The 16,686-nt window shown below is 41.7% G+C and overlaps 2 protein-coding genes across 2 annotated transcripts; both read left to right on the forward strand.

Moving 5' to 3' along the window:
• The first annotated feature begins 347 nt into the window (after positions 1 to 347).
• Positions 348 to 10,388, forward strand: LOC310663084 (olfactory receptor 4Q2-like). The gene is made up of 3 exons (XM_083410701.1): positions 348 to 409; positions 2,374 to 2,477; positions 9,307 to 10,388. Exons 2-3 carry the CDS (start codon positions 2,474 to 2,476, stop codon positions 10,254 to 10,256), a joined length of 954 nt encoding a protein of 317 aa, XP_083266827.1. The 5' UTR covers positions 348 to 409; positions 2,374 to 2,473; the 3' UTR covers positions 10,257 to 10,388.
• A 3,905-nt stretch (positions 10,389 to 14,293) lies between these two features.
• Positions 14,294 to 15,217, forward strand: LOC310663105 (olfactory receptor 4N2-like; the record flags this gene model as incomplete). The annotated part of the gene is made up of 1 exon (XM_083410733.1): positions 14,294 to 15,217. One exon carries the CDS (start codon positions 14,294 to 14,296, stop codon positions 15,215 to 15,217), a length of 924 nt encoding a protein of 307 aa, XP_083266859.1.
• Positions 15,218 to 16,686: the final 1,469 nt, after the last annotated feature.

The following is a 16,686-nucleotide window of genomic DNA, read 5'->3' on the forward strand; positions in this document are numbered from 1 at the left end:
TTCAAATAAATAACATTAATATACCGGATAATACAATGGTGTCGTGTGTGTGTGTGTGTGTGTGTGTATGAATGAAATGTTGTATGTAACTTAAAAATATAATATAGTTGGTGAGCTTCTCCATAGACCAGAAGACTAGGAGTGGCTCTGCAAATTTTGGGGTGAGGTGGGTGAGAGAGTCAGCAGTGAAATCTGAAGTGGGTAACATAAAGACATACAGACATAATTTTATTTGTAGCATCACAATGCTTGGATAATTGTCAAGGTTTAAACCCTCCCACCCAGCCCAACTCTGTGATGGAAAATAATGGCACCTCTACAGAGCCCTAACCTTGACATTTTCCAATTTGAGTAAAGTGGAAAAGGAAGACCAAGAGAACAAAGGAAGCAGTGGGGACATCCATTTAAGGTATAATATGCAGACTGACTCATGAGAACAGTGTCATCAATAAGCTACAGTGTTAACCCTCTCGTCACTGATTTCATCTGGCAAAGTTACAGAGGTGGAGGCTTAGTCATTGTTTCAGAAACTATACCTCCCCCTCCCCATCACTCTCTCTATGCCCAATCCTCACTAGGGGACTACATCTTTTTAAAGCCAAAGCCATTTATTCTCTTTACCCACTTCTGTCTGTATCATTCTGGTTTGTATCTCACCCCAAAAACCCACCTGTCCTGCCCATTTTCCCCTTAAGCTATGTGGTTCTCTGGCACCACCCTCAGATCTACTTCAACCTCCCTGTACCCCACTCTCTCTAAGTTGTAGAGCAGTGAACTGGATTGCTATTAGACCTTTTAAAAATTATTTATTTTTCTGCCTTCACAGATACTGAAGGAGTCCCACCTCAGTCAGCAGTCACCCACAATTTTATTGATCACAGAGATAATAAATGAATTTACGATAGTTCAGTGCAAAGGAGCATATGGTTTCGGTTACATACTTAAGATATGACTTCGGTTCATATGAACATTCCTATCTACTCTACCATTCTAAATATATCCAGGCTAAATATACATTCACCATTTGTCCCAAAACCATGACCATTAATAACACCAACCCCACTCTATCTCACTAATGCTGCCACAGCTCCCCAAACACTTGACCCCACCCCATGAAACTCCAACTACCACTGTTTCTTTCAACTAAAACCCACCAGTAGTCAATTTCTCTATCTAAATTCTTATCCAGTTACTATTTACTTCCAACATTCCAAGCACAATCTCTCCCTCTCCCAGCCTAACACCTTAATTCAACTATTATACAACCTGAAAAAAGAGACAATGCACACACTTTTGTAAACCAAGAAGATCATTAATAAACATTACAGTGGTACCTCTGTTTACATACGCTTCAGGTTACAGACTCCCCTAACCCAGAAATAGTGCTTCAGGTTAAAAACTTTGCTTCAGGATGAGAACAGTTTCATAACAGCCCCATTAGCTAAAGTGGTGTTTCAGGTTAAGAACAGTTTCAGGTTAAGAACAGACCACCAGAACGAATTAAGTACTTAACCCTGAGGTACCGCTGTATTTGAAATGCACTGCACTGGCTTCCAGTGCATGTCCAGAAAGAAAGAAAGAAAGAAAGAAAGAAAGAGAATTTGGATTTGATATTCCGCTTTTTCACTACCCTAAGGAGTCACTACCCAAAGGAGTCCCAAAGCAGCTAACAATCTCCTTTCCCTTCCTCCCCCACAACAAACACTCTGTGAGGTAAGTGAGGCTGAGAGACTTCAGAGAAGTGTGATTAGCCCAAGGTCACCCAGCAGCTGCATGTGGAGGAGCAGGGAATCGAACCCAGTTCACCATATTTAGAGTCCACTGCTCTTAACCATGACACCAGAAAGAAAGAAAGAAAGAAAGAAAGAAAGAAAGAAAGAAAGAAAGAAAGAAAGAAATTATACTCACCTATATATTTAGCAAAATATATATACTATCACATACTAGTTTACTGTAATTATTCTAATATTTACACACTTTCATTTATATATACACCAGAGCACCACAGGCTCCCACTCCCGTCAGTCCCAGGAGGTATGGCCAATGGTCATGGATGATGGGAGTTGAAGTCAATACAGCATATAAAATGTCAAACATGAAAAACAAGAAGCTGGTTGCAAAGTACAAATCCACTCTACTGGACTTCAGTGCAAATTAAAGGCAAATTGGGCTGAGGAGGAATTTCCTTTACAACTTCTCAGAGTTTTCTGTCTTTCCCTCATTGGAGACATGAGAGCAGCAACAGCGGAAACAAACTCCCTTTGCAATCACAGTCATGCAACTCCTTAATGCCCAGAGCACCTGATTGCCTCGCCAAGATCCAAATGGATAAATTGAGATGTCTTTTCATTGTTCTCATTTTCTGGCTTGCAGAGAGCATTCGATGTCGTTGAGCGACAATAGAACACAACTTCTCACTTCTCATTCCAAGATGTGATCAGTTGGGGAGAGACATTCTCCACACAACTTCAGAATGAGTAAGTAGAGAGCAAGTGGAATCAACAAGGCTGATGGGGGAGACCTGAAACAAATTTGCTATGCATTTCCCCCCTTCAAACAGAAACCATCATGTCCTCCAGATGTTGCCAGACTACAACTCCCCTTATCACTGACCATGTTGCCTGGGACTGATGGGAGTTGGAGTTGAATAACATTTAAAGGGCATCTCATTGGCTATAGATGTTCTGTTTCTGTAATAGTATTTGTGGTGATTGATGCTTTTGAGTTTAACGATTTTAGGGGTAGGTTGTGATTATTCTACAATATTGTCAATTGTCTCCTGTCAAGCACAGAAGAAGGGCTGTCCCTACCATTAGGCAATATGAGGCAATTGCTTCAGGTGGCCAACTAACTCAGGATAATAATAATGGTGATTATTATTATTATAATGATGATGGGAGGTAGTAGCAGCAGCCATCAGTTATCTCCCTGCTCTGGAGATCACAGCTGTGTGCCACACAGCCTGCCTTGCAAGAGAGAGGGTCATAGCTCAGTGAAAGAACAACCACTCTGCATGCAGCAACTCCCAAGTTCAATCCCTGGCATTGCCAGGAAGGGTAGGGAAGCCCTGGAGAGCCACTGCCAATCAGTGTAGACAATACAGAGCCAGATTGACCTGTAGGTCTGAGTCAGTACAATGCAGATTCCTATGTTTCTATGCAGTCACTAAACTAGTCTGCTGTCATCAGATACAATGGAGGAAGATACTATCCCATTGCCAGAGTCAACTGCTAGCCCAGTCAGTTTGATTCAGAGAGAAAGCAAGACAGAGAGAGACACACATAGAAAGCAGAGTGACTTCTAAAACCATAACAACACTCTAAAAGTACCAAAATAGCAAAGTCAAGGGTGACTATGGGGTTGCATCTTGCTTCAGGCTGAGGAAGCTGGCGTTTGTCCACAGGCAGCTTTCCAGTTCATGTGGCCAGCATGACTAAACTGCTTCTGGAGCAACGTAACACCGTGATGGAAACTAGAGCACACAGAAACACTGTTTCCCTTCCCGTCACAGCAGCACCTTTACTATAACCATGTCAGAGTGCTGACTGTCCCCAAAGGTACTTGATCCTGAAGCAAGGGGCTTTGAATTCTTGTTGTCCAGATATTTTGGGCTGCAACAACCATCACAGTACAGCCATGCTTACCTGAACAGATTGGGATGGTGGAAAACTGAAAACATCTTGAGGACGCAGGGCTAGGAAAGGCTGCCTGAGAGTGTTTCGACACTGAGTCTCTGACTTATATAGTTGTAAGTAAACACACACATTCCAAAATGATATAAACTTTCAGTGACTTTCTTCTAAAGGAAATCAAAGCTGAATAAATGGTACACTTCTCAAAATTCTCACTACATAGGGGCATGAAGTGATTGCGACAAAAGGAAATGAAATGGGACAAGATTTTTGATATAAGCAAAGTTAAACAAAGCAGAGACAAAACATTCTCACAGGGAGCTGAAGGCATCTAGCAGAGGGGTAGCTGCTTGTGATATTTTCATCTTTCTAGGGTTTGCAAGCTTGTACATTTCAGAAACCTACACAGCCTGTTGAACCAGATTGCCTGGATTTGGTTCCCTTTGGAATGAGATCCCTGGAGGCTTTCTGGCATTCTGTAATATGTGTGTTTATTTAAGGATATACAATCTGAACAGAGGTGCAAGTAAGCATACTAGCAGACTGTCAGTGTCCACTGTACCCCCCTCAGGTTCCCAGTGAACATTTCCAGACTTGTTTATTGTGCATGCCTCCTGATTTAATTGTGGGGAGGTTAGGCAGCATTGCATCAATGAAGTGTAAACTCACACTTTCCTCTGCATTTTCTTCATCACAGAAAGTGCAATATTTTGGGAAGTGTATTGTACTGCAAGGCCTCTGAACAGCTGTAATTGCTCAAGATGAGTTTGCCAGAATGTCACTGACTCTAATCTGAAAATAGCAACACTCTAATTGTGCCAAGAGAGGGACGCGGGTGGCGCTGTGGGTTAAACCACAGAGCCTAGGACTTGCTGATCAGAAGGTCGGTGGCTCAAATCCCTGCTCTTGCCAACCTAGCAGTTTGAAAGCACGTAAAAATTCAAGTAGATAAATAGGTACTGCTCTGGCAGGAAGGTAAATGGCATTTCTGTGTGCTGCTCTGGTTCACCAGAAGCAGCTTCATCATGCTGGCCACATGACCTGGAAGTTGTACGCTGGCTCCCTCGGTCAATAAAGTGAGATGAGCACCCCAACCCCAGAGTTGGTCACGACTGAACCTAATGGTCAGGGGTCCCTTTACCTTTTTAATAGTGCCAAGAAAGAACTCTTCATCTCAGATATTCCTTAGTCATTTTATTTTTTATTTTTTAAAAAATATTTTATTGGATTTTACAATAAGTATAAAACGACAAAAAATAAAACACAACACGACAAAAAATAAACAAATACAAACACAAAACAGCAAAAAATGTAAGAAAGAAAAATAAAAAGAATAAAAACAATTTTTATCTCATTGTATTCTTTGCATTAACTTGTTTCTCCGACCTCCCCAGACCTCCCTTCTCTGTATTCCAGATCATATATTCTGTCAGCAAATTCCTTCCCTCTGTCATACTTTGATTTTATCATAATCTTAATATCTTAATATAATTACATTTCCTTATATCTTAAAGTATTAGATCTTTTTAATCTTTACACTTTTTTACTAATAACCTTTTACATTCAATCTGATGTCATCAAACATTCATTATCTTATAGTGTTTCTGTAAATAATCTTTGAACTTCCTCCAATCTTCCTTCACTGTCTCTTCTCCCTGGTCTCTGATTCTGTCAGTCATTTCTGCCAATTCCATATAGTCGATGACTTTCATCTGCCATTCTTCCAGCGTGGGTAGCTCCTGTGTCTTCCAATACTGTGCGATGAGTATTCTTGCTGCTGTTGTAGCATACATTAAAAATGTCCTATCCTTCTTGTATTCCTTAGTCATTTTAAAGGCCGGTTGTTGATCGGTTGTCAACCAATCTTCCAATCAAATGCAACATTGGGCTGCTTCATCAGGACTAATATGCAATTCTTCGGCAATTTCTCCTGGCTCCATTAACCCTCTCTTCTCCAGCCATCAATCTCCCCCATTGTACAATATAGATAGAATTTTAAAATGTCTTAAGGCAGAACTATATATGCTTTAAAAAGTCAAATCAACTGCAGGTGCATAAAGGATGCAATTCGGTTCACACTTTTCCCATCCCATTGAACACAGTGGAATCAATCAAGACTAACAGTGAAATCCTATCCATACCTAACCAGAAGAAACAGTGTAAAACAGAACCTTGAAATGGCCCTTGACACATCTCAGCTATTCCTATTTCTGGAAAGGAATAGCTTGGCCATAATGCTGTAGGCTTTGGTATCTTCTAGACCATATCCTCCAATTGCCAAAAAGATGGAGGGACAATCACAAAAATGTTTAAGCCATCAAGGGACCAGGTTATTTTAAGCAGTATCTTCACCAAATTAAGGTTTTTAGCATAGTGGCACCAGGATTTTTGCAAGACTGTGACTATCAAAATCAGAGAAGCACTTACCATTGAAGTACTTGGTCACCTTCTAAAAACAAGAATTTTTAGATAAATGGTTTGATTAAGCACTGGCCATTTCTTCTGAATTTTATGATTTCTGGATTTTACTAATCTTGGTTTGAATGCAATGCTAGTGCTCCTCCGAGCAGACCTATTGAAATATATTGTCCTAAATGAGTCATGTTTATTTATTTCAGTGGATCTACTGTAAGTAGTTTTATTTTTTATTTCCCGCCTTTTCTCCTAAAGTAGCTCATTTTATGATGTTGTAATGATTTAATTGTATATCACCAAGATATTGCTTAATGAGCTAGCAATATATATAAATCTTTATTGTGGTCCAACAACCCATAACATGGATTCAGAATAAAATACAGATTCATACAGACAACCCCCGCCCCCCCAGGGAAGGGAGACCGAAGCGTTATTTGTTTAGTCATGTTGATCTTTGATTCGCATGACTACTGAAAGAAACTTTGCCATGGCCACTGTGATATCTTTGGAGTTGTCGTCCAGAAGATATTTGGTATAATAGGCTTCAGATTGACCCAGTCGATTTGCCAATAGTGCTTTAATCAATAGTTCCCTAGCTTGATAATATTGTCCGCAATGCAATAAAATGTGCCCCATGCAGTCAAAGTCCCGAGAGCATACAGAGATCCTATTTTGATAAGGAATACCTCTCAGTCTGCTATTTAACACTTCTGATGGGAGTATATTTAATCTGGCTTTGGTGAAAAGATGTTGGTAAAGAAAAATTTCTAAGATATGCAGGTGTCTGAAAATTGAACCCATAGTAAATTCCTACTGCTAATGGGCCACAGATAACATGAGATTGAGATTGGAGATCACTATGTGATATGCCTTTGCCTCAGAGATTCAAGGGCATAATCATAGCCCAGATGGTACAGGAGAGAAGGTGGCATACCAATTGAAGTGGTTTTTCTAACCATAATTTTCATCCATGAGCTGGTAAACTCCTCATTGTTTAGGTATGAAAGTAAGCCCTTCCCTAGGCCAAAGACTGAGATCTTGAGCCAGTATCTCAGGGCAGCCCACCATGCTTTAGTTGATAGAGGGCATTCACCTGTTTCTAAAAATAGTATTGCATTTGGAACACATTTTACCAGAGAAACTTTGCCTGGAAGCCATCAAACCTGGAGAATGAGCATTGAACCAGACGTTTGAGGCGTAGAGGAGTTGAGAGACAGATTTTGCATTAAATACCTTAATGGCTGGTGGAACATAATAGCCTCCCCTTGGATAAAAGAATCGAAGTATAGACAGTTTGCTTACCTCTGCCTTTTGATAGGCTGTCTGCCAATGATGTTTCCAGGACTTGGAATGATGGAATAGAAGCCCTAGGTACCGGACGAATTTGGTGTGCTCTGGTACCCATTTACTCAGGGAAAATCTCTTCTCAAACACCAGGACTTTTGATTTTTCATAATTGATGGATAACCCATTACCAGAGCAGTAGTCTGAGAATTTCCTTAGTTGGTAGTTCAAGCCAGGTCTGGTTCAGGAGAGGATGGCCATGTCATCCGCATACAGCGAGAGAGGGGTCTTTCTCATCCCCATTTTTGGGAGATGGCCACCAGGGTCCATTAAGCTTGCTTCTAAGTTATCAAAAACAAACTGAACAAAGTAGGGGCCAAAATGCATCCCTTTCTCACTCCCCTGGCCATCTCAATACAGTCAGAGAGCTGGCCCTGCAACCTGCACCTAACCTGCAAATTGCTTCCACAGTACAGGGCTTTAATAAGATGTAGGAGGCATTTATCCTTAGTACTACCTGTAATCAGTGGCGTAGCGTGGGGGGTGCAGGGGGGCCGGCCGCACCGGGCGCAACATCTGGGGGTTAGGGTTACGGGGCGCAAATCCACGGGTTAGGGGGCGCAAATCCACGGGTTAGGGGATGCAAATTACTTGCCTTGCCCCGGGTGCTGACAACCCACGCCACGCCACTGCCTGTAATTTGGACCATAGTTGGAATCTGAGGATGGAGTCAAAGGCAGATTTCAGGTCCATAAAGGTCACAAAGAGTATTCCCTGTAGAGGTCTGGTGTACTTCTCGGCTAGGAGGGACAGCATTGGACAGTGGTCTGATGTTGAGTGGTTCTCGCGGAAAGCTGAGTTTTAGATAGTATATTATAGTCATTTAGAAAAGTTGTCAATTTGTTACAGAGAAAGCGGGGCTACAGCTTTCCAAAATTGAAAGCAGACTGATTGGCCTATAATTAGAAGGCACATTTGGCTGGCCTCTCTTAAAGGTTGGGACTACTATTGCACGTTTCCAGCTAGACGGTATTTTGCCCAAGTTATTTACTAACGTAAAAGTGCTGCCAGAAGAGGAGCCCACCAGTGCTGATCAGATATGATCAATTCAGCTAAGATAAAGCCTTACCACTCTTCAGGTTCCCAATTAATGTGTAGACTTCTTCCACTGTAACTGGGCTCCATTGTGGGAGCAGTGACACTTCTGCCGAATCTTCATCATAAAAACTGGAGGGGAGATTTGAATTTTCCATGAATATATTTCTAAAATGGTTCTCCCATACCTGAGCTGGAATGGCACAGCTAGGGGCTGGATTGCTATTTCTCAGGAAGCCAGAGACCAGTTTCCAGAAGAGTTTTGTTTCATTATTTAGCAAGACATTCAGTAAGAGAGACCAGGAGTATTGTTCAGACTGCCTTTTGTTCGAAGCCAAAAGGGCTTTGTACTCTTTTTAAATTTTGAAATAAGTTGGGGGTAAATGGTTTAGGCCAGCATTTCTATAGGCCAAATAAGAGTTCCTTAAGGCTTTCTTCTTCTTGGTCGAACCATCTGAACCCTTTAGCTATATGGGGCTTGCTGGCTGGGTTTGTGTTAACAGATACCACATCCTGCAAGAACTCAATGAGATTATCATAAACCATCAGGGAGGAATCTGTTGATAGGTCATTGATTATAGTTGATCTTAAATTAATTGCAGTTTACAAATTCAATCTGGTCTCAACTACAGTAGCCAGCTCGGGTGTTCATTTTTTCCTACACAATGCTGGGACATTAGCTTTATCAATTTTCTCTTGTTCTATGTGAGAGCGCTGAATTGAATTTTGGCAAATAGTGGAGATGATTACAGGCAAATGATCACTGTTATCAATATTGAAGTTTTTGATTAATTAAAAGGCCTCCCTATTAGTGAGACAGCACTCTACTCTGTTGGCAGTTTATAAATAACTAAATGAATCTCTCTCCATGCTTTCATAGGAAAAATGGAGAACCTGGAAGGAAACTACACTCGGGTCAATGAATTCCTCTTGGCAGCCCTTTCCCCATCATGGCAGTCCCAAGCCGCCCTCTTTGTGGTCTTCCTCCTGGTCTACACAGCCACCCTAGCAGGAAACACCCTCATCATGCTTACAGTGACCTCTGACCCCCGGCTGAGCACACCCATGTACTTCCTGCTGGGTAACCTCTCCTTCCTGGATCTTTGCTACTCCACTGTCACAGCCCCTAAGATGTTGATGGACTTCTTGGTCGAGAAAAGGAGCATCTCCTTTGATGCCTGCATGGCTCAACTCTTTTTCCTCCATTTTGTGGGTGCTGCCGAGATGTTCCTCCTCACCATCATGGCCTATGACAGGTACGTGGCCATCTGCAAGCCTCTGCACTATCCCAATATCATGAACAGGCAACTCTGCAGCTGGTTGGTGGCAGCTTCTTGGACCGGAGGCTTCATCCACTCTACAGTCCAGACCATCCTTACTATGAGGCTGCCCTTCTGTGGACCTAACCAAGTAGACAACTTCTTCTGTGATGTGCCACCTGTAATCAAGCTGGCCTGCACTGACACCTATGTTATTGAACTCCTCATGGTCTCCAACAGTGGTCTCATCTCAAGCAGCTGCTTTGTCATCCTGGTGACCTCCTATGCCACTATTCTGGTGAGGATCCGCTCCCCTGAGGGACGTCGCAAAGCACTCAATGTCTGTGCCTCCCACCTAACTGTGGTGACATTGTTCTTTGGTCCTTGCATCTTTATCTATGCCAGGCCTTTCTCCACTTTCTCAGTAGATAAGCTGGTCTCTGTCCTTTACAATATCATCACCCCCATGCTGAATCCGTTGATCTACACTCTGAGAAATAAAGATGTGAAGTCAGCCATGAGGAAGCTGAGAAGCAGGGAAGCAATTTCTGGTGGGAAGGTAGACATGTGATTCCCTGCATTCTTCCCTATAAAGACATTCACAGCAGCTAAGATGTACACAGTGTGTTAACTGGAGAGTCTCCAAAGTAATTATCTAAACAGCCATGAACTGATAAAATGTGAGATGCTTCGACTCCTCTGATATATGATTTTATGACCCACCCTGTTCTTTGCTAGTATGGTGAATGGTTTATAGGAAATCATTATCATGATCACTGCTATTTTTCTAGAAAAAGAGATGCTGGAATTCACTCTGAACATCTCCGTTGTTGTCTTATGACAATGGTGTCCAACTGAGAGCTGCTGGAACTGAGTTCCGATGAGTTCCAGCTGAATAAAAGCCCTGATATGATTATCACTCTACACTGAAATCATTAATTTACTCAAGCCATAGGGAAGTCTCTGAAGTTTAATACATTTCTGAGTATTCCATCATGTGCTAGTTTGGGCTGATGAGAGTTGTCATCATCTGGAAGGCACTAGGCTGGGGAAGACCAGAGTACATTTCAGTCGTTTAACGAAACTCTGTTATTACTACCCAATGCCCATAGCCATGTATGTATCATATAATTAGTTCATGTACAAACAAAGAGAGCTATTATTTGCATTGTGTGCTGATGTTTAATAAATAAGACAATTAAATGGAGAAGTGACTAGAAAATGGGTTTGTCAAAATGGGACCATCAATATCCTTGAAGCACCACTGAAATAAAAGAAATTGGCTATTGCTAACTTTTTTAATGAGGTCCTCTGGGATCAGTGGAAGGTGTTTCTTCTGGGCTCAGTATATTCTTGGATGCACTTCTTCCATAAGCAATATAACTATGAGGATGAGGAAGATTTATTCTGCCAGAAAGGCTGTCTGCAAATTGAAGGGCAACAAAGGGTAAGTGCTTGTCTCATCTTTGCTTTTTTTACATTGTCTTTTTACATGGCTTTAGTTTTCCTCCCTTGCCCCTCTGTTGATCATTCAGCTCACTTTGGATACCAGTTGCTGGAAGCCACAGGAGAGGAGAGTGCTGTTGTCCTGCTTGCTGGCATCTGGTTGGCCACACTGAGAAGAAGATGCTGGGCTAGATGGGCCACTGGCCTGATCCTGCAGACCCTTCTTTTGTTCTTATCTTCCTTGCTAATCACTACTAAGGAATCAAAGAGAACACAGAGGAGGGGTCTGGTGGATGATCAGGATGGGAGGCATAGTGGCTGTTTTTTCTGACTGCCTCAAGTCTTTATGGCAGAGTTGGCTAAACTGCAGCCCTCCAGCTGTTGTTCAACTTTCACCAGCTCCAGATACCATGGCAAGTGGTCAGGGATGGTGACAGTTGTAGTCCAGCAATATCTAGAGGACTAGTGGTTCCCTACTCTTGCTTTAAGGGGACAGTCAAAAATTAGAAGGAATTTGTATTAAAATGCTGATTGGTTTTGATTAGGACTCTTTTTCTAAACAAATATCAAACTGATGTTGAAATGTGGGAAACTGAATTTAAGATAGGAAAAATGAGAAACCAAGAAACTGAAAATGACAAATCCTTCTGTCCCTAGTCCCTGAGCTCTGCATGTATGGCCAGCACTACCATTTAGACAAATTGAGGAAGCTGCCTCAGGTGGCAAATGCTGGAGGGTGGGAAATGTGGAGGGCAGAACTGTGTGTTCCATATGGTCTGCCCTTTGCATCCTAAGCTAGTTGTAGTTGAGGTGTAGGTGAGGATTCTCTGGTATCAAAGTAAAGTTAAGCTGCCAGTTTTGTCAGCAGCTGTGTTTGGTATTATGGAGTGGGGGGGCACCATCTTATTCAGGCTTCCTCAACTTCGGCCCGCCAGATGTTTTTGACCTATAACTCCCATGATCCCTAGCTAGCAGGACCAGTGGTTAGGGATGATGGGAATTGTAGTCTCAAAACATCTGGAGGGCCGAGGTTGTGGAAGCCTGATCTAATTCCTATCTTCAGGCAGCAAAAGAGTTGTGCCAGATCTGCTCATGGTCTTGAGAATCTCTGTGGTTGGAGGGAAGAAGGTGTAGGGTCCACCAGCAGCAGCAACAGCACTGGATCTCTCTCTTGTTAGCCTTAGATTTGGGAAATGAGCCATAGTGGTGATCTGTTTTGCACTTCAGAAGGTCCCAGGCTCAATCCATTCAGATAAGTGCAAGTTTCAAAGAATAGTTGTTGTTTGTTTATTGTTTCTGAAAGTGCAAATGTGGTCAATTTGGCTTTAACTGCACACTGAATTGAATTTCTCCTCTTCACTATCAGTGACATCATGTTCAGATCACAGAGGACTCCATGTAACTCATCTCCTGGGTTTAGTTTTCTGAACAATATGCAAACCAAAGAAAAGACAACCTTTGAAATTTGCACCTGTTTGAATTTTGCAGTGTAGGAATTATAGTCACCTAAGTCCTACTCATAGTTGACCCATTGAAATTAATGAACAAAAGATTGCCATGTCCAATAATTTCAATGTGTCTGCGCTGAGTAGGACTAGAGGTGAATACTATCCTAGTCCTACACCTAAGTAATATGTACAGAATAGCTTATAATATAGCAAAATGTGCATTAAAATGCACATAAGTGAAAATAATATTTAACAGAATTGATTAGATCAAAGGAAATTGTTTTGCAGAAATCTGTGTATATTTTTCAAAATTGCATACAAAAATATTTATATTAGGAGAAATTTGCAATAAAATGATGATAAATATTTATGTGGTTTTCTTTTTTTAAAAACCACGGAGTGATGTGTAAATATAGAGAATTTAAGATTGGAAAGATGAGAAACTGAGAGAACCTGAAACTGATAGATCTACCCATCTCTACCTGAATTGCAAAGGAAATACTTTTCCTATCATCATGACAATATTCCTTGTATAAATTTGGCCGATTGTGAACAGAAAATGAAGTATGAAAAAAGGAATAGTGGCTTCAGAAGGCAAAAACAAACACAGACATGTATGTATGATACATTTGCTTGTATCAATACTGTACTCGTGCTTCAGTGCTGTATGTGTCCCTGATTCCTATTTCTAGATAAATGCAAAACATGCAAATAATTGACAGAGGTATTATCAAACTTGGGAATAGAGAACAACAAGGAAAGGATTGTTTTGTTTCTTTGCTTTTATGTTCTACCTTCCATTGAAGGAGCTCAAGAAGGCATACATGGTTCTCCCCCACCTCATTTAGCTCTCACTACCATGTGAGGGAGGTACATCGGGATTCATTGCTGTTGTTTGAGGCTCAGATGGCTTCAGTGATGCAGAGTGCCTTCCATCATCTTCAGTTGGTGACCCTGTGGACAGGGATAGCCTAACATCTGTTGTCTATGCTCTGGTAACCTCTAAATTAGATTACTACAATGTGTTATATGTGGGGTTGCCACTGGATAAGGTTAGGAAGCTTTAACTAGTGGAGAATTCAACAGTCAGGTTGCTCACCAGGGGAAGACGGTTTCAGCATGTAACACTGATCCTCGCCTGACTGCACTAGCTATCATTTAGTTTCCAGACCCAATTCATAGAATCTTAGAATTGGAAGGCCATTCAACCTCTCTTTAAAAAACCACATGGAAGGAGAGTCCACCACCTCTTGTGGGGATCTGTTCCACTGCTGAACAGCTCTTAGTGTCAGAAAGTTTTTCTGAATGTCTCACAGGTACTAATCCCACACTCTAACCACTACAAAACACTGGCTCTGTGTTATGTACTAAGCTTGGATCCTAGAACAATAGACAAGTAGGATCCTAGAATGCAACAACTGATTGCCCTGCAGGAAAAGACCAATCAGGCTCCAGGAGGGAAGCAGAATCAGCCATTCAGACAGGACTCATTGTGTAAATAATGTGCAGTGGTACCTTGGGTTAAGTACTTAATTCGTTCCGGAGGTCCGTCTTAACCTGAAACTGTTCTTAACCTGAAGCACCACTTTAGCTAATGGGGCCTCCTGCAACCGCCGTGCCGCTGGAGCCTGATTTTAAAAGGAGCAGGGGTATTGCAATCATTTATTGTTTAACAATCCAAATATAATTGTTTTGCAGGACTACATCTGCAAGGATGGAAAATGGGAATCACACTGTAGTGAAAGAGTTTGTTATCCAGGGGTTGTCACAGCTCTGGGAGATGCAGCTGTTCCTTTGTGTTCTTCTCCTGCTCTTCTACATCATCATCCTACCTGCAAACTTTGTCATCATTGTGACAATCTGTAAGGACCCCCATCTGGGATCCCCCATGTTTTTCTTCTTAGCCAACTTGGCCTTCTTGGACATCTGCTACAGCTGTGTCACCCCACCAAAGCTCATGGCTAACATATTTTCTGGTCGCAAGACTATATCATACCTGGGATGTATCACTCAGATTTTTTTCATTCATTTTCTTGGTGCAGCTGAGATGTTCCTTCTCATTGCCATGGCCATTGACCGGTATGTGGCCATCTGCCAGCCACTGCGCTATGCTACTATGGTGACCCAAGTAGTCTGCTGGGGTATGCTGGTATGTTCATGGGTTGGAGGATTCCTGCACTCCATAATCCAGGTCATTCTCATCATCCCTCTCCCATTCTGTGGCCCCAATGAGCTTGACAACTTCTTCTGTGATATCACCCAGATTATTAAGCTGGCTTGCACCAACACTTACACATTAGAATTTGTCATGTTTGTTAGCAGTGGCCTTGTAAGCACTGCATGTTTCATCCTCCTCCTCATCTCTTATGGGGCCCTGCTAATAAAGGTGAGGACAAGCTCAAGCCATGGGAAGAACAAAGCCTCCTCTACATGCATCACCCACATCATCATTGCCTGCATTATGTTTGGTCCAGCCATCTACATCTACTGCCGTCCCTTCCAGGACTTTCCCTTCGACAAAGTGGTAGCCTTTTTCCACACCGTGGTCTTCCCTCTGATGAATCCCATGATCTACACACTGAGGAACAAGGAGATAAAAGTTGCTATGTGGAGACTGTTGAAGAAATATAAAAATTAGTGATTTCACAATCAGTCCCTCTTCCCAAGATTCATATTGTCCAACCTCAATACTTTCTAAATTCCTTTTCATAAAACTCCATGAAACATTATCAAAGGCCTTCTCAGCATCTACAAACATTAACATTCCTTTAGAGTTTTTTTTAACTTCCAATCTTTCTAACATATCAATTATATTCCTAATGTTATCTTTCATATGTCTCCCAGGTAGAAATCCTGCCTGGTCTTTATGAATATAATCTGTTAGTACCTTCTTCAACCTATTGGCCAGAATGTTAGCAAAAAATTTGAAATCCACATTGAGTAATGAGATCGGCCTATAATTTTTCACATTGGACCTATCTTGTTCTGGTTTTGGAATCAGGGTTATAAAGGCTTCCTTCCAGGTTTCAGGTGCTTTGTCCTCTCTTAATATCTTATTGCATACGTCCATCAATGGCTGAATAAACCAGTCTTTCAAAGTTTTATAGTATTTTGCTGACAAACCACCTGGCCCTGGTGTTTTACCAAGCTGCATCTGATTTACTGCATTCTCAACGTCTTGTTTTGTGATCAATCCGTTAAGTAGGATCTTTTTATTTTCAGGATTTTTTTGCAATCCATGTACTTGGATAAATTGCTCGATTTTACCATTATCTTCTTTTCCATTTTTATACAGTTGTTTATAGTATTTCTAAAAACATCTTCTTATCTCTGCAGGATTCTCCATAGACTTTCCTTCTGATACAATATTAGTAATAGTACTTTCTTTCTGTCTCTTTTTTAACTGCCAAGCCAGCAGTTTTCCACATTTATTTGCCGATTCAAAGATTCTCTGTCTCATCATTTTTATTTTCCATTCTATTTCCTGATTTATAATCTGGGAGTATTAGATCTGTAGTGCTTTAATTTCCTTTTGAATCTGCTGATTCTTCGGATTAGATCTCAAGTTCTTCTCTTTATCTTTTAATTGAGACAGAATATTGTCTTTTTTCTCATTCTGTATCCTTTTCTTGATCAAAATTTGTTGTATGAGGAATACTCTCATTACTGCCTTACTTGCATCCCAAACGACTCTTATTTCTACCTCAGAATTAATATTTGTCTCAAAGTAATCCTTTAGAGTCTTTTGGGCCTTCCTAATCATCTGCTCATTGCTCAATAAATCATCGTTCATTCTTGATCTCCGCAGGCAGCTGGATCGAGGCGGGTCGGGGCTGCTGATTCTTCTAGACCTGTCAGCAGCCTTCGGCATGGTCAATCACGAACTCCTGGACCACAGCCTTGCCGACGTGGGGATCCAGGGCACAGTCTTTCAATGGCTGCGCTTGTTTATCTTTGGTCGGGGACAGAGGGTGGCGCTTGGGGGGGAATTGTCATCGCGCCACTCCTTGGTGTGTGGAGTGCCTCAGGGTGCGATACTCTCCCCAATGCTTTTTAACATCTTTATGCGCCCCCTCACCCAGCTTGTCCGGAGGTTTGGGTTGGGCT

This window comes from Podarcis tiliguerta (genome assembly GCF_965153285.1).
Source record: "Podarcis tiliguerta genome assembly, chromosome: 13".
In the NCBI taxonomy this organism is placed as follows: domain Eukaryota; kingdom Metazoa; phylum Chordata; class Lepidosauria; order Squamata; family Lacertidae; genus Podarcis; species Podarcis tiliguerta.